Source organism: Geotrypetes seraphini, chromosome 8, assembly GCF_902459505.1.
Source record: "Geotrypetes seraphini chromosome 8, aGeoSer1.1, whole genome shotgun sequence".
NCBI classification, from domain to species: Eukaryota; Metazoa; Chordata; class Amphibia; order Gymnophiona; family Dermophiidae; genus Geotrypetes; species Geotrypetes seraphini.
Window position 1 is genome coordinate 16,598,430 of NC_047091.1, and position 17,621 is coordinate 16,616,050.

At 45.4% G+C, this 17,621-nt stretch overlaps 2 protein-coding genes across 4 annotated transcripts in view; both read right to left on the bottom strand.

Annotated features, from left to right (window-relative positions):
• LOC117364491 (SPARC-related modular calcium-binding protein 1-like) overlaps positions 1–6,837 on the bottom strand; it is an 84,967-nt gene extending 78,130 nt beyond the window's left edge. For both annotated transcript variants that reach the window (XM_033953713.1, XM_033953714.1), the window contains exon 1: positions 6,643–6,837. In XM_033953713.1, coding sequence (XP_033809604.1) covers positions 6,643–6,729 — 87 coding nt within the window. In that variant the 5' untranslated portion in view covers positions 6,730–6,837. The remainder of the gene's footprint in view (positions 1–6,642) is intronic.
• Positions 6,838–11,771: 4,934 nt separating this feature from the next.
• The window catches only part of RINL (Ras and Rab interactor like), a 40,400-nt gene continuing 34,550 nt past the window's right edge, over positions 11,772–17,621 (bottom strand). For both annotated transcript variants that reach the window (XM_033953796.1, XM_033953797.1), the window contains 2 exons: positions 15,207–15,370; positions 11,772–12,127 (listed from right to left, as the gene is read on the bottom strand). In XM_033953796.1, coding sequence (XP_033809687.1) covers positions 11,813–12,127; positions 15,207–15,370 — 479 coding nt within the window. In that variant the 3' untranslated portion in view covers positions 11,772–11,812. The remainder of the gene's footprint in view (positions 12,128–15,206; positions 15,371–17,621) is intronic.

The window sequence follows — 17,621 nt, forward strand, 5'->3', positions numbered from 1 at the left end:
AGAGTAGACTCCCCTATTGGCAGTATTGACTTTTCTAGCTTGTGAGCGATTCTTTTTTTAATTTATTTATTGCAATCTTTTTCCTATGCCATTGTAGTTCTTTTCTGTGTTTCAACTTTGTTATAATGTAAACTGCTTTGATAGTTCACTCTTAAGTGATATAATAAGATTTTACTAGAAATAAACTTGAATATAAGAACATAAGAATAGCCTTACTGGGTCAGACCAATGGTCCATCAAAACCAGTAGCCCGTTCTCACGGTGGCCAATCCAGGTCCCTAGTACCTGGCCAAAACCCAAAGAGTAGCAATATTCCATGTTATTGATCCAGGCCAAGCAGTGGCTTCCCCCACGTCTTTCTCAATGACAGACTATGGACTTTTCCTCCAGGAACTTGTCCAAACCTTTCTTAAAACCAGCTATGCTATCCGCTCTTACCACATCCTCTGGCAATGCGTGCCAGAGCTTAACTATTCTCTGAGTGAAAAAAAAAAATTCCTCCTATTGGTTTTAAAAGTATTTCCTTGTAACTTCATTGAGCGTTTCCTAGTCTTTGTCATTTTTGACAGAGTGAAAAATCGATCCACTTGTACCCGTTCTACTCCACTCAGGATTTTGTAGACTTCAGTCATATTTCCTCCCCCCCCTTCAGCCGTCTCTTTTCCAAGCTGAAGAGCCCTAACCTTTTCAGTCTTTCCTCATATGAGAGGAGTCCCATCCCCTCTACTGATCTAATCCCAGCCTAACAGGTAAATCAGACATTAGCTCTCTCTGCGTCAGGGTTGCAATGCAGAAAACTGATAAATGGAGTGACTGCTGATATAGTGTCAATGTGAAAAAACACATATCTCCACCTGCCAAAGTATGAACGCCAATGTAACACCCCCAATATTTTCCAGAGAAACTATAAGGTAAAGCACTTATTAGATGAGAAAGCCAATGCCACATCTAATTTTTTTAACATTTCACTCTATTATTCACCCCCTGGGTTTATGTCTGACTCATGTTGATAGAAGGAAGTTTCAAGTTTATTAATATTTTGATATACCGACCATCACAAGTATCTGGTTGGTTTACAATAATAAAAAGTAAAAAAATTATTTAAAATATTAAAAATTACGTATAAAAAAAAGTCCAAATAAAAAATAGGGGGATTGAGATCAAAACATAGACTTGATTACAATGAGTATAGGACAAAAGGAAAGAAAGGAGAAGGGAGAGTTTTTTAAAAATACATGGTATAAATAAAAGGAAGGGAAGGAAAAAATGGGATATCGGAAGACAGCAGAATGTACAGACGAGGCAGAGAGGTGAAACTGTTAATCCAGCCACTTCAATGCTTTATATAAATCTGATATGGGATACTGGGGGCATCAGATTATCACTGAGCAATGAAAGACTTCCAGCCCTGACAAAATCTTTAGAAATATGCCCTTGGTGTTTCAAATTTAGACTCATATGGAGAGCACAGATGGCCTTTTTCCCCCACCGTGTTTCTTAAAGCAACTATTACAACCTTAGTTTTGTTCAGGACTGTTAATTTATTCCTTTATCAAAATACAGAATAAAAGATTTTAAACCTCAAGAGGAGACATAGCCTAATGAACAGAGCAATGGGCTAAGAAGCAAGGAGGCCACAGTTCAACTCCTCCAGCTGCTGCTTGAGATATCGGGCATGTCATTGATGTTTCTGTAGGTAACTCTCCTTGACTACTACTGAAAAAGTATGAGCTAAAAAAAAGAAACCCAAAAAAATCCCTAGGTAAAAACACCCCACTCAAAGCAAAGCTAAAAAAGAAACCAAGTGGGGAGTGGGACAGTGCACATCAACCTTAAGGCCAACAGGTTTGATTAATGAGAATTCAAATAAAATACATATACGGTATATATCAATACATACATATAAAGTCCTGTGTTCTTCAAGACCCGACACGGTCCGTGTTTCGGCCTCGAACTGGAAGCCTGCCTCAAGGGCTTGGTGGTCAGTCCACAAGATGGCACTGTGATACTTGAAACACAAACTTTTTTTTTTTAAAACCTTTCACGTTTGTGAAGTGAAGATTCACGAAATCCTGTAGCGTTGCACTGGGAGTGGCCTAAGATTCCGATTGGTCAGATCCCTTAGGTCTTACATGGATCTAGCCCTTAGGCCCTAGGTTCTTAGGGATTTGGCCAACTGGAGTCTTAGGCCACTCCCAGAGCTTCCCAGAATGCACTGGGAGAGAGGCCTCACGGTTGGCCCCTCCAATGGGTTGGCCTTTGTCTGCTGTCCTGTTTTCCTTTTTCTCTAAGTGCCTATTGGCTTTTTTTTTTTTTTAAGCAACATAAAACCAGGAGACATGTGAATCAGGTCACAAGACTTCACCAGGGATGTAGGCTGGAAGAACCCTTTTATGTAATTTCCAGTCTGATAACTCAGTCATCTCCTTACCTTCACAGCTCAACACGGATAACATAGTACAAGAAGCTGGAGTAGCCAGGACAGATACAAAGTTTTAACCAGATAGTACCATATTTAAAATAAAAATCAGACTTCATTGGACCCTTAACAGTAAATATTCCTTTAAAAAGAGTGGATTTAACCACCTTTCTGAAAATGAGATAATTTGATACATAAGAACATAAGAATTGCCGCTGCTGGGTCAGACCGGTGGTCCTTCGTGCCCAGCAGTCCGCTCACACGGCTGCCCTCTGGTCAAAGACCAGAGCCCTAACTGAGACTAGCCCTACCTGCGTATGTTCTGGTTCAGCAGGAACTTGTCTAATTTTGTCCTGAATCCTTGGAGGGTGTTTTCCCCTATGACAGCCTCCGGAAAAACATTCCAGTTTTCTAACACTCTCTGGGTGAAGAACTTCCTTATGTTCGTACGGAATCTATCCCCTTTCAATTTTAGAGGGTGCTCTGTCTTACTCCCTACCTTGGAGAGGGTGAACAACCTGTCCTTGTCTACTAAGTCTATCCCCTTCAGTACCTTGAATGTTTAGATCATGTCCCCTCTCAATCTCCTCTGTTCGAGGGAGAAGAGGCCCAGTTTCTCCAATCTCTCACTGTACGGCAACTCCTCCAACCCCTTAACCATCTTAATCGCTCTTCTCTGGACCCTTTCGAGTAGTACCGTGTCCTTTTTCATGTACGGCGACCAGTGCTGGATGCAGTACTTCAGGTGAGGGTGCACCATGGCCCGGTACAGCGGCATGATAACCTTCTCCGATCTGTTCGTGATTCCTTTCTTTATCATTCCTAGCATTCTGTTCACCCTGGGATATCATTCTATGCGACGTGCTTGGTATGAGAAAGATGACGTAAACATTTCTATATACGAAACCTCATTACCAGATGGATAGTTTAACTTCATATGATTTGTAAGATCATCTAGTAATTAGATGGCAAAAGTAGATTTATCCAATACTGGGGCGCCAATCAATGATAAATCCTAAACATCAATATACACATTTTAAATCTACAAAAATATACATGCCAAGAAAACAGAGGGACATTTCTTCCACTGAGCAAACCGGCCTCGAGGACGCCTGCGGATTTTCTGAACACCGCAGGAGCCAGGTAAAGCATGGAAGCTCCTTCCAAGGATGTGACTTGCTATTGATGCTATATGGGCCAACTCTGCAGATGCAGTAGGGGATAAGCACCCCTAATCTCAAGGAAGCGCCTTCAGTTGTGTCCAGCCAGGAGAAATTTGGATTTTGTCACCTGCCAGTCATTTAGAAATAAGAACACAAGAAATGCCATACCGGGACAAACCGAAGGCCCATCAGTCCAACAGTGGCCAACCCAGGTCCCCAGTATCTGGCAGAAACCCAAAGAATAGCAACATTCCAGGGCTGAGATTGTGATGTCATAATACCTCATTCCACCAATGCCTAAGAGCCAACTTTATCAGTGATGTCACAGTGGGTTGGATTATCCTGTACTTGGCTCACATAAGAGCTGCTATACTAGGACAGACCAAAGGTCCGTCAAGCCCAGAATCCTGTTTCCAACAGAGGCCAACCCAGGTCCCAAGTAGTAAAACAGATTTTATGCCGCATATCCTAGGAATAAGCAGTGGATTTCCCTAAGCCATCTCAATAATGGTTGCGTCCGAGCCTATATCAATCAAATTTCTTCACAGTGTCAAGAAATTAGGATTTTTTTTTTATTTTTTTTTTTAAGCTCACGCCTTTATCAGTTGTGGCTCAAAGTGAGTTACACTTAGGTCCAGGTATTTCCCTGTTCCTGGAGGGCCTACAATCTTATTTTATACTTGAGACAACGGAGGGTTAAGTCACATGCCCAAGATGACAAAGAGCAGCTGCCTGGCGCTTTAACCTCCAATCATTTTGAAATGTTGGCTGCTGTTGGCCATATAGGGACCCCTCCTGATGAAGGACCCGAAACTCGAGTCGGGGGGCCGGGCTTAAAAATAAATTTTAGCGAACACGGAAGTCAATAGTTAACACTATATGCACAAGCACTTTATGATTTAGGCACTTTACCTCGCTGCAGCTGGATGTTAAAGAGAAAAACGCCAAGCCTATTGGAACAGTCATCAAGATAAGTGTGGTTTTGAAAAAAACTATTTACAAACATATATAATGAGTATTAAAGAGTCTTACCAATTATATAGAAGAAGGAGGCTGGCAATGGGACATTAGAAGTGTGATGATGGTCCCAAATGTACCCCAGTTCAGTGAGATCACAGAATACACGGGTATAGGTCTGAACACTTTACAAATTATAATTAAGTTTAATTATTATTTATAGAGCTGTGATAATAATAATTAGGGCTGCTATGCACCCCCATGAGTAACTGTCCTTGTGCCCGTAGACCCCCTTTCTGCCTCCCTGGTCCCTACCTTCATGCCCCCTGATGAAAGGGAACGAGCGTCAAGGAGCAGATACCAATGTGTAAACCTGGGCAGTTTTAAGGCAATGGTTTTGCAGAGTGCCAGTATTTAGATTTCAGGAATGCTTCTACTTGAAAACTTAACCTTTTTTTAAAAAAAAAAATAGTTAAAGAAATAGGTGCCAGACTGTAACTGCATCTTTTTGCCAAAATTAGATGCTTTTACCCTTGTCTGCACGAAGCCTTATCCTTAGCGTTTGGGTTCAGGCAAACCTTTACTGAAAACACCCATCTTTCCATGAGACCACGTATTTTTAGTGTGAAAAAAAGAGAAAAAGAAACATCAGTACTGTATTTAGGGTTGAAAACCCTTCATCATAGACATATGAGAAAGGCCGGATATAAATAAAAACAAGCATAGAAAGGACATCCGTGATTATGAGAAATGCACATCAAAACACCGGAAGTCAAGATTCAGATAGACACTCGATATATTGCTGAATCTTGTCACTTTGTTGTTAACTATATTAGAGAATGACACGGGACAAATTTGTCCCCGTCCTCGCAGGAACTCAATTTCCCCATCCAGTCCCCACCAGTTTTGTCAGTGTCCCTGTCCCTGTCACTTCCCTGTAAGCTTTGCCTTAACTGCACAAACCTCGAACACTTAAGATTTTCAAGTGTTTGAGGCTTGTGCAGATGAGGACGGAGCTTAGGCATTAGTGAATAAGGCATTATGACATCACAATCTGAGCTCTAGAATGTTGCTACTTAGGATTTTAAAGTGTTTGAGGCTTGGGCAGATGAGGACGGAGCTTAGGCATTGGTGGAATGAGGCATTATGACATCACAATCTGAGCTCTAGAATGTTGCTACTTAGGATTTTAAAGAGTTTGAGGCTTGTGCAGATGAGGACAGAGCTTAGGCATTAGTGAATAAGGCATTATGACATCACAATCTGAGCTCTAGAATGTTGCTACTTAGGATTTTAAAGTGTTTGAGGCTTGGGCAGATGAGGACGGAGCTTAGGCATTAGTGGAATGAGGCATTATGACATCACAATCTGAGCTCTAGAATGTTGCTACTTATGATTTTTAAATGTTTGAGGCTTGGGCAGATGAGGACGGAGCTTAGGCATTGGTGGAATGAGGCATTGTGACATCACAATCTGAGCTCTAGAATGTTGCTACTTAGGATTTTAAAGTGTTTGAAGCTTGTGCAGGTGAGGACAGAGGTTAGGCATTGGTGGAATGAGGCATTATGACATCACAATCTGAGCTCTAGAATGTTGCTACTTAGGATTTTAAAGTGTTTGAAGCTTGTGCAGGTGAGGACGGAGCTTAGGCATTGGTGGAATGAGGCATTGTGACATCACAATCTGAGCTCTAGAATGTTGCTACTTAGGATTTTAAAGTGTTTGAGGCTTGTGCAGGTACGTTAGATAGATTGTGAGGCCACCGGGACAGATAGGGAAAATGCTTGAGTACCTAATTGTAAAACCGCTTAGGAAACCTTGATAGGCGGTATATAAAATCCTCATAAACTTAAAACTTAAACTTATGAGGCTGGAGCTTGCAGGAATGGAGCAGGGTCTGTGAAAATGAGTTCCCGCGGGGAAAAATGTGTCCCCGTGTCAGTCTCTATACTTTATCAGAAGTTTCCTTCCCTTTAGGGCTTATTAACCGATTTTGCTGATGTTGAGCGAATATTCCGGGACACATTTAAGGATATTGGCAGACACTCCACACATTTCCCAAAGTATTATCCCATCTCCCTGGCAACCCAAAAGGAGACTTACCGGAGCCCGATCCCATCGGACAGCAGGTGCCACCGGAGCGATGAGACTCGCCAGCCAAATGGCCAAAGGTAAGCAGGTCATGACCATCGGAGGATGCAGGAAAGCGAGGTTTTTTCCCCCCGGTGCGGCTCCTGCTGCTGGGAGCTGACAGTGACTCCGGTTATAAAGGCGATTGTGAACCCAGCCCACCCCGGATAAGAGATCCACTCGAGCAGAGCTCTGGAGCCGCAGTTGCACCCACATGGCATTAACATTAAGGGGCACTGCCCCGCCCACCTAGAAGGTAACCACGCCCCGAGGCTCGCTACAGATTACTGTTGAATCCACCTAGCCTCAAAGGGCAGAAGTGCATTAAGCGCTAATAAAGAGTGGAAGACGTAGAATTAAAGTTTCCCGCGTTAACCCCTTTCACTATAACCCTCTGTTAAACTCTCGGGGGGAGGGGGGAGGGAGGGGGAAACGCATTTACCTGAACACAGTGATACATCAAAGGATTTTGATTCAGGGCGAGAGCGCCGTGCGGTTTGTTTTAACGCACCATTTGTGGCGCGCTAAAATTTACTTCTTGTGCAAGGAGGGGTTTTTTAGCAGGCACAAATGTTGCTAAATTGGAACTACAAATACGAACTCGATTTCAATGCAAATGCTTGCTAATGGCCAGCGGAATCACTAAGAATTAGTACAACGCCCGATGCAAGAACGCAAGGGTCCGCACTCCCGTGCAAAAATAATTGTATTAGCAATTTCAATTTTTTCACTTGTAGTCCTCCTGATGTAACTTCCTCATAGGCAGAGAAGAACAGAAGAGGCAAGAGCTTCCGGTTATGTTTATTAAAAATTGACAACAACCGCCTCTTTTACTAAGGTGCGTTAACCGATTAGCACGTGCTAAACGCTAACGCGTCTGTAGACTAACTGCACGGGTTAGCACCTTAGTAATAGAGAGTCCAAAATGTCAAACATAAGTCCTATAAGGTCCCATTATAGGGATCCTACGAAAGTCCGACTAGGATCCAAGTTTTGACAAAGAAATTGTCTTCTTCAAGGGACAACTGAACTCTAGGGGTTAAACCAGTGTATCTCAAACTGTGTACCGATATACTGGTATACTGGGAGGAAAGGCAGGAGAGGGGAAATATGATAGAGATGTTTCAGTACCTACAGTACATGGCATACTGTAAAAGCCGTGAACCTCTTTCTTTAGACTTTCATTCTACGAGAGTAGTTCCATCCCCTTTATCATTGTGGTCGCTCTTCTTGGAACCTTTTCTAATTCCGCCATATCTTTTTTGAGATAGGGCGACCAGAACTGTGTACAATACTCGAGATGAAGACACACCAACCAAGGAGTAGTACAGAAGCATTATATTATTCCTGGTCTTATTTGCCATCCCTTTCCTAATAATTCTGTGAAATGATTGGCCGGTTGTTAAATCAGAGGCATTATTGATAGGCAAAACCTCATCGTTTTTTCTAGCCAGAGAATGCACAACCGTTGTGCTAAGGACAATGGCGTACTAAGGGTGGGCGGCGCCTGGGGCGGTGATGCCCCTCCCCCCACCCCATGTGCGCCCCCCTTCCCTTTCCCCATAACCTTTTTAACTTCTTCGGCGTGAGCAGCATGCCCAAGTCTGTCGGCTCGCCCTTTGATATCCCTTCCTAGGCGCAGGTCCCGGAAGTGATGTCAGAGAGAGTGCCGATGCCAATGCTGACGCACAGGGCAGGATTAATTCGTCGAGGGCCCCTAGGCACACAAGTACACTGGGCCCCCCTGCCTCGCCCCACCATGCGCCCAGGCGGAAACAGGAAGCTGCGTCAGAGGGAAGCTTTGGGCAAGCAGCACCGCTTGCACAATTACAGTGCCTGTTGCCTTTCTTACCCGCGTTACTTGCTTGTCTTACTTTCCATCGATGGGGGGGGGGCGCCATGTTGCTTATCGGGGGGGGGGGCCCGTGTTGCCGATCAATGCTGGAGGGGCCCATCATCGTTTGGAAAAAACAATGTTGATGCCCTCCTTCATCGGGTCCCCCTGACCATTTCGGGCCCTAGGCACGTGCCTACTTGGCCTACTAGTTAATCCTGCCCTGCTGACGCAGGCAGCAGCCTCACGCCGGGAAAGTAAAAAAGATACGGAAGATGACAAGGGACGCGCGGCAAGTGGAGGAGCAGGGGGGGGAGGCAGAGAAGAGAATGGGTGCCATGCCCATAGGAAGACCGCACCCAAGGTTTACTGCCCCCCCCCCCCGACACATCCCTTACCACGCCACTGGCTGAGGATGAACTCGAGGTGATCATAACAATTTAGCAAAGAGAACACCTCGCCTTAAAATCCAAACAATCCAATAAAAAGCAAGGTCGGCGTCTATTCAACCAACGAGAGCTTCTTTATTTATAAAAATAGTCTTTATTCCTAATTATAGTCCCAACTAGGATCCAAGTTTCGGCGTAATCAAAACGCTTTCATCAGGGGACACAATAGGAACCAGGGATAGAGCGCATAATGGTTCCTATTGTGTCCCCTGATGAAGGCATTTTGATTCCGCCGAAACATGGATCCTAGTAGGAATAAAGACTTATTAGGAATAAAGACTATTTTTATGAATAAAGATCTTCTCGTTGGTTGAATAGACGCCTACCTTGCCTTTTATTGGATTGTTTGATCATACCATTTTCTCATTTCTCTCTTCCTCCATTATCAACATCGTCCTTAGCAATATTATACAACTGCAGTTTCTTGGATTGGTTTTGATCTTTCATTACAGTCATGTTCCCAAATAAAAGTATACATGTCCTACTTTTTGTATTGTTTATATAAAGGGATATTATAACATTGCTAATCCACAAATTAAACTGACAGCCCGATGAAGCCAAAATCATAGAAAGATTTTAGAAAGATTTATTTTTTTTTCTATTCAGTATGCTGTTAACAATTACATTACGTTACTTTATCACTTTATAAAATCCTTAATAGCTCTCATTCATCCATGTGTATATTCCTTTAAAAAGGTGATCAACGTCACAGCAACACTAATATGGAACAGAGAATAATTTATATATTTAGGGACCTTTTTACTAAAATATATTAAGACTTAATAATACTTAAACAAAACAATACTTAAACAAAAAAAAGGCCATCACAAAATATATTAAAGCTTTTTGCAGTATTTTGCCTATTAGCAGGCTAAATCATGTTAAGTATTTTACAAAAATATTTTTTGAGGGGGGCATGTCATTAGGGTCACTGAGAGACAAAGCCAGGCCCATGGCAAACATTGATAAGGGGCACTTCCACAGCCTCTGTGCCCCCCCCCCCTTTAGCTCTACTTGCCTGGAGTCACTGAATGGCAGGCAGAAGTGGCATAGCAAGTGAGGTCGGTGCATGGGGCAGTGGCACCTGACACCGCCGCACCGTGCACCCCCCCACTTACTCTTCCCCAACACTTGACTGCCTCCCATCCCCCGCATACCTCTTGAAATGTTGGCCAGTACGAACAGCATTTTCTACCTGCTGCTCATGCTGGCCTCAGCTCCATTCTGACAGAAGGAGGGTACCTGGAGAAACAGCATTGAGGGAGGGAGGGCTGGAGAAACAGCATGGAGGGAGGGAGAAATAGCATGGAGGAAGGGAAGGAGGGCTGGAGAAACAGAAAGGATGAAAGGGGGAGGACTGGAGAAATAGCATGGAGGGAGGGAGGGCTGGAGAAATAGCATGGAGGAAGGGAAGGATGGCTGGAGAAACAGAAAGGATGAAAGGGGGAGGACTGGCGAAACAGCATGGAGGGAAGGAGGGCTGGAGAAGCATCATGGAAAGGAGTGAGTGCTTGAGAAAACTGCATGGAGTAGGGGAGTGCTGGATGGGAGGGGAAAGACAGAAACAGCAGAAGAGGAGGTTGGAAGGAGAGAGAGACAAGAAAGAAGCACCCACAGGAGAGGGAGGTTGGAAGGAGAGAAAGAGGGAGAGAAGCACCCATGGGGGGGGGGAGGGTTGGAGAGAGAGAGAGAAGCACTACAAAGGTAAGAAGATGGGAAGGGAGATCAAGGAAGTGGGTGGAATGTGGGCGGGGCTGTAGGTAGAGTGTGGGTGGGGTTATGTGTCCTCTTTTTTGTCTTCACAAATATAGTTACCCTAACCCTCACCACCTATGCCAAAATTTAAAATGACTATTTTTTGAACACTAGTTCTACAGTGTTACAATTGGAGGTAAAGCCTGATGAAACTGGAACCTGGTTAACTCATTCTTGTAGATTTCCAGGCAGCAATTCCCTTTCCAGATCCTCTCTCATATTAAGTAATGTAGTGTGGTTGCCAAATTAGTCCACTTGGCTAAGTAGAAATGAAAAGACCAAGTTAACCCAACCTTTAGGCTGGACTAGGTGGTCATTTAGGAAAGCAACTTCTAGGGGGCACCAAAGCAAATCAACAGATCCTTGCAGCCACACTACCCCAACGAAATAGCTGAGGGTACTTTTACCAACAGGGAAAGTGGATGGTTTTCAAATAGCCCACTCACCCATATTATTCTGAACGAGTGATGTTGGGTTGATCATTGTTGGGAGTGGGAGTCAAGGGTCTAAAAATTAATAGGGGGGGTGCAAATCTGAAGGTTTTCCTAGGGTACCAAATACTTTTGCAGCACTGGAAAAGAAAACAAATAGGTTGTATTTGATGGTACTGGAATAGGGTTACCAGATGTCCAGAAAAACCCAGACTTGTCCTCTTTTTGGAGGACTGTCCCCTGCAAGCTCCGGCCGCATCTGGAGGGCCTCTGTGCATGCGTGGATGACGTCACACGCACCTGAGCATGCTCCAGGCCCTCCAGACGCGTACGGAGCTCCTCGCAAAGAGAGGACACTTTCAGGGGGCAGGGCTGGAGGGCATAATGGGGCGGGGCTGGAGGCAGAACAGGGCGGGGTTATGTGTCCGGGTTTTGGGTTTTTTTTTAATATGGTAACTCTATACTGGAATAATGTAATTCATCTGGGACCAGGATGCAAGAATCTAATAAGAAGGTTGACCTTTAAGATCATTGTCAGTGGATGGAAGAGAGGATGCTGTCAACACTGCAGAAGTTTATAGCAGGGTTTATAGAGAGGTAAATATTACTGGATACTGAATTCGAATTTCCCAATGCACTCGAGGTTCAGTCTCCCTTTTTTTTTTTTTTTTTTTTTATAAACGGGTGCCTTCGGCCTCTGACAGGGAAGCAGACCTGTTCGTGGTCTTGCCATCTTTCAGTCTATACAGAAAAGTCAGAGAACCTTCGCCCTCCTTCAGAAAGTCTGATTTGATCCTCTGGGGGCAGCTGTCGTCGTCCAACAGCTGCAGCTCGCTGTTTTTCAGCACAAAAAGTCCGTAAGCCTCTGAGCCTTCTGTTTGGTACTTCTGGCTGCACAGTGCACAGATCGACGCTGCGGTGGTGTCAGTCGGCACAATAAGAGTCTTTTCGTTATGAAAGGGTTCTTGAAATGAAATATACAAAACATCCTGCAAGAGAGAGAGAAAGCGTCACGGCCACGCTATTTATAGAATGTGGGGAGAGTTCTAATTCAGCATCTGGGCACCAAGGTTCCATTATAGCATAAATCAGCGATAATGGGCCTTCATTTAGTTACTCCATCTTCTCTGCCTCCCCCTGCTTCTTCCCGACCCCCTCCCCCCCTCCGCCGCACACGCGCCCCATTCATTCCCCGTACCTTTTTAATTTTCCAGGTGCGAGCAGCATCACGAACTTGCTGCCCACATCGTGCCAGCAGCCAAATGCTCAGAGGGATCTCTGACATCACTTCCTAGGGGCGGGGCCCAGAAGCGACGTCAGAGAGAGGCGACACCGATGCGGGCAGCAAGTTCCTGATGCTGCTTCTGCGGGGAAAATGAAAGAGGCACGAGGGAAGGGATGTGAGTGGCGGAGGGGGTGGGGGCGGTTAGGATAGTGGTCTGCACCCCTTATAAAGACCGCACCCAGGGTGGACTGCTCCCCCCCCCCGCTCCCCTCCTTTCTATGCCACTGCTCCCACTTACGCTATATTACCAGCAGGCATAAAGCTGTGCACCTAAATGTGACAATTTTGCCCTAACTCACAATCCCCCCTCCTCTTTTTTTTTTTTTTTTACATAATCGCACAAGAGGTTTTTAGTGCCATCCGGTGCTCTGCGTTGCCCTGACGTTCATAGAGTTCTTAAGAGCTTTGGAGCAGCACGGAGCATTCAGTGCGCCGGCCAGCGCTAAAAACCTCTTGCACGGTTTTGTATAAAGGAGGGGTGGGAGTGTTCTTTAAGCTATGTGCGTAAATGTTGGTCCTGCCCAGGATCCGCCCATGGTCTTCACCTGTGAACACCCTCCTATATTAAGTTGTGTGCATCATTTGTAGAATAGCTCCGAGCATTTGGCTAACGTTTGTGTGTGCATATACAGTATACACTTAAATGCATAAGTGCACAAACATTCAGATGCTATATTATAGAATGAGGGGGGCAGTGGTGATTTTCTGCCCGCTCACAATATGTCACTAACCCAGAATCTCTGCGGCTGCAGTGGAAGATGGCGCCCCCTGCTGGCCCTGCATCTTTTTATTTTATTTTTTTTCGAAAACTAACATTGCACATGCAGAAAGAATGCAATGAATTAAAACACTGTATAATTTTACTTGTCAGGGAATACTTCAGAGGTTAGGGGCATTTCTTGAAATTTTATTTCCCAGCTTTCAGCAGCAGATTTGCTTGATATTCTTTGTTGTCTAATTCTCTTGTTCCTCACCTTTCCCCCCCCCCCACCCCCGTCTCCCCACTAGCCCCCAATGCCTCCGATTTATAGCTTCACAAATGATCAAGCCCTGTGAGCAGCTCTGTAACCACTAGAGGGCCTCCGTGCCTCTGATTTGCCAGTTTCAGAGACATGATGCAAGTTATAGCACCATTATCAATTCACTGCTGAAATACAACAGGACATCCTTTGCTGCAGTTTTAGGTGTTGACATATATTATTGTTTTCAATGGTCAGTCTAACTAGTTCCAGCATTAGTTGCATATTAAAACGTAATGCCTATGGTACTACTCGGTTTGCGAGTAACGCGGTTTGCGAGGGTTTTGCAAGACGAGCAAAACACTCAAGCAAATCATGCCTCGCAAACCGAGCGTTGACTTGATTAACGAGCCCCCCACCCCTGACAACTGGCACCCCCCCCCCCCCCCCGGTCCGTGAGCCCCCTCCGAGAACCGGCATCACCCCTCTCCCCACTCGAGAACAGGCATCGCCCTCCTACACCCAAACCCTTACCCCGATCTGGCACCGAGAATCTTGGAGAGAGCAAGAGCCAGAAGGCGTTGAGCATGCGCACATGCTCAAGGCCCAGGCAAGAGGTAGAATCTTCAGGCACCGGCACGTCCTGTGGCTTTGTGCTGCCAGATCGGGGTAAGGGTTTGGGTTTGGGCGGGCGATGCCGGTTCTTAGGGGGGGGCTCACGAGTGGAGGGGGGTAATTCCGGTTCTCAGGATGTGGGTTGGGGTGGAAGCGAGCAGCGCCGGTGGCCTCGTGGTGGGGGGAACCAATCAAGCGAGTTTCCCTTACTTCCTATGGGGAAACTCGCTTTGATATACGAGCACTTTGGTTTACGAGCATGCTTCTGGAACGAATTATGCTCACAAACCAAGGTTCCACTGTATTTGTTTCTTTTAATGTGGGGCAGCTGATGTGTGAAAAAGAATTGCCCTACCATGCAGTCATGACTAACTGAAGATCTGGATCCCATGGCAAGATTAAGTCCAAGACAAAGGGAATTCTTCTTTCCGTGGCCTCTTGCTAAGATCTTCCTCTACTTGATCAAGCCTGGAGCAAAGGGTGCTGGGAGACTATAGATTGTCCAGAACAGGCTTGTCCAAGTTCAGTCCTCAAGGGCAGGGATGGGCGGGACTAGGCGGGGCTAGGGGTCCGGTTTTTCCAAAAGGAAAATCTGGTAACCTTGCATAATGGGGGGGGGTAAGGTGGCGATCCGCCCCACGTGCCATGTTGTTGGGGGCGCTGGCACCCCCCTCCTCCTTTTTGCCCCCTCCGCCTCTTCCCACGCCTCCCCTCGCCCCTTCCCTTCTCTCGTACCTCTAGTTGTTTACCACTGCAGCGACAACTTCAACATGTCCCTCTTGCTGATGATACTTCCGGGTGCCATGCCTAGGAAGTGACGTCGGGGGGAGAGCCACCAGGGTCGCAAGGAGCACGTTGAAGTTGTTACATGCAACAGTGAAGAACTGGAGGTATGGAGGAAGGGAAGGGGGCATGCGGCAGAGGAGATCAGGCCAGGAGCGAGGGGGATGAAGATGTGGGCGGGGCTTCTTATCCTCGCTACGCCACCGTCTGGGTTGTTATCCAGGTACCAGTCGGATTACCAGTTGGTACCTGGATAACTTCAAGCAGCCAAGCGATAACTAGATATTCAAAGGAGAGGAGTGGCTTAGTGGTTAGAGTTGCTGTCTCAGCACCCTAAGGTTATGGGTTTGATCCCACTCTGCTTCTTGTGACTCTGGGCAAGTCACTTAATCCCTCCATTGCCCCAGGTACTATTTAATGTCCTACCTGTGTGCTGCGCTTCAGGCCTTTACTGTGATGGATTGTCCGCCTCCTCTGCCACTGATGGATGGATCGCTTGGCCTCCTTGCTCATCTGTCCTGTCACCGGGGTGGACTGGAAGTTAACAATGTGATGGAGAGCTCCAAAAAATGTGGTGAGATAATAACCACCTAGAAAAGAAAGGCCTAGAAATGTCAGGGGCAAATATATTTGGATTCCTGGCTCTGTGTACCTCTCATATCTACTTGAAACTCTGCTTAGCCCACTGGTTTTATTTCCTGTTCTGTTGATCCATTTATTTATTTATTTTTTAATTATTTCCCCTAAACCACTTAGAATTCAAACTACACATTTTCTGAATACTGTACTTATATACTCAAAATATAAACCTAGATTTTTGGGTCAAAAATGAACCATAAATGAGGGGGGTCTTCTTTAATATTCGAGTCTTCCCCCTCTCAGACCCATCGCAGGCTTCTCCCCTGGCCTACCATAAGCCATGCTGGTTCAGTGCAGTATCACTACTCAAAATGGCTGATGTGAGTTCCCACGGTGGTTGCTAGGTTTATTTACTACCTTTTCATGAAGAGATTCACCCAAAGCAGTTACAATACATTGAATAGTAATCAAGTACTCTTGAGTATTTTTCCTGGTCCTGGCAGGCTCACAATGAAACTGTACCACCTGGAGCAACGGAGGAATTAAGTGACTTGCTAGAGACATAAGGAGCAGGCTGGGATTGAACTCACAACACTAGGCCACTCACTAGGCCACTCACTCCCGTAGTAACCTTGCGAGCCTAACGTGGGTTTGCTTTATAGTCGAGTCAACCTTTTTTCCCCCTTTTTGGGGAGAAACAGATTACCTCGGTTTATATTCATATGGGTTTATATTTGAATATATACGGTACATATCAGGGGCAGCAGAGGGGTTTTTTTTGGCCACCACCGGTATTATGTCCAAGTATTCAATACTGGGCCGTGTCCGGGCACCTGTACTGAATATCCAGGTTTGTGCGGCCAGCTATCCCTGTTCTGGTTAAGTGTGATATTCAACACTTATCTGCCTAAATCAGTGGTCTCAAACTTGCGGCCCGCTAGGTACTATTTTGAGGCCCTCGGTATGTTTATCATCATCACAAAAGTAAAATAAAACAGTTTCTTAATCATATGTCTCTTTAGCTATAAATGACAATATTATTATTAAGACTTAGCCAAAAGGAAAGATTTAAAAACTATAAAGAGTTTTACCTCATGCAAAATTGTCATTTCTTTAATAAGACATTAACCATTTTTTTTCTGAGGCCCTCCAAGTACCTACAAATCCCAAAATGTGGCCCTGCAAAGGGTTTGAGTTGGAGACCACTGGCCTAAATGAAACCAGACAAAGATAGGACTGATTTTTACGCAGTCTAATTGTCTGGTTAACTTAGGCGATTAAGGAGGAATTCGTCAACGGGTGCTAAGCACTTTAGCGCTTGCTACGTGCTGAGATACCCATTATAGTCCAATGAGCGTCTTATGGTGCAGTGTGTGCTAACCGCATTAGCGTGTGCGAAATCGCTTACTGCCCGTTGACGAGTTCCCCTCTTAGTGCTGAATATTGACACATAACCCGCATGCATGCCAACTGTGCCCCCGGACCGTCCACAAAATCACCAGCTATGGCTTTAGCGGTTAGTGGACCGTCTCTTGAATGTTTTAATGCGCGGTGCTGCGTACGTCTAGCTGCGCTATAGAAATAATAAATAGCAGGAGTAGTATTTCTGATATTCTGCAGTGATAACTGGTTTAGTGCCATAGAATATCAGCGGGTAACCAGGTGGGAGCTTCTCCTGCCTCCTTCAATTGCTTCGAATATTGGACTCCCCTTGTTATCAACCTACACCGGTGCAACAAACACTGATGAACAGCACAGAAGAGACAAGACAGTTGGTTGTAATGTTTGCACAATCCTCTCTATGACATTCAGTAATTATAGTTTATTATGTATCGCCTCTCACGCCACCAGGAGAAAGCAGGGCCTCAGTCATCATGGAAGAAAAGGGGTTAACGTTTTTTATTTGCATACACTGTTCCCTCGCTCATTCGCAGTCTGCTCCGACCGCCTCTTCCTGTAGTAAAGTCTGGCTACGCCAATCAGGAGCTGCGTGTCAAAGCAGCTCCTGATTGCTGTAGCCCGACTGTACTACAGGAAGAGACGGTTGGAGTAGACCGCGAGTGATTTTCTTCACCCGCCAGCGATCCAGCTGCCCTCTCCTGCCTCTCCAGCTGCCCTCTCCCACCTCCCCTGCCTTTTGACAGGCGAAAAACTGCATTTGCGTTTTTTTGAAATTCGCGGGGGATCCTATAACGGAACCCCCGCGAATTTGGGGGGAATACTGTATTATCGTTGAAAACTGAAGTCAGTAGTTGGATGGTA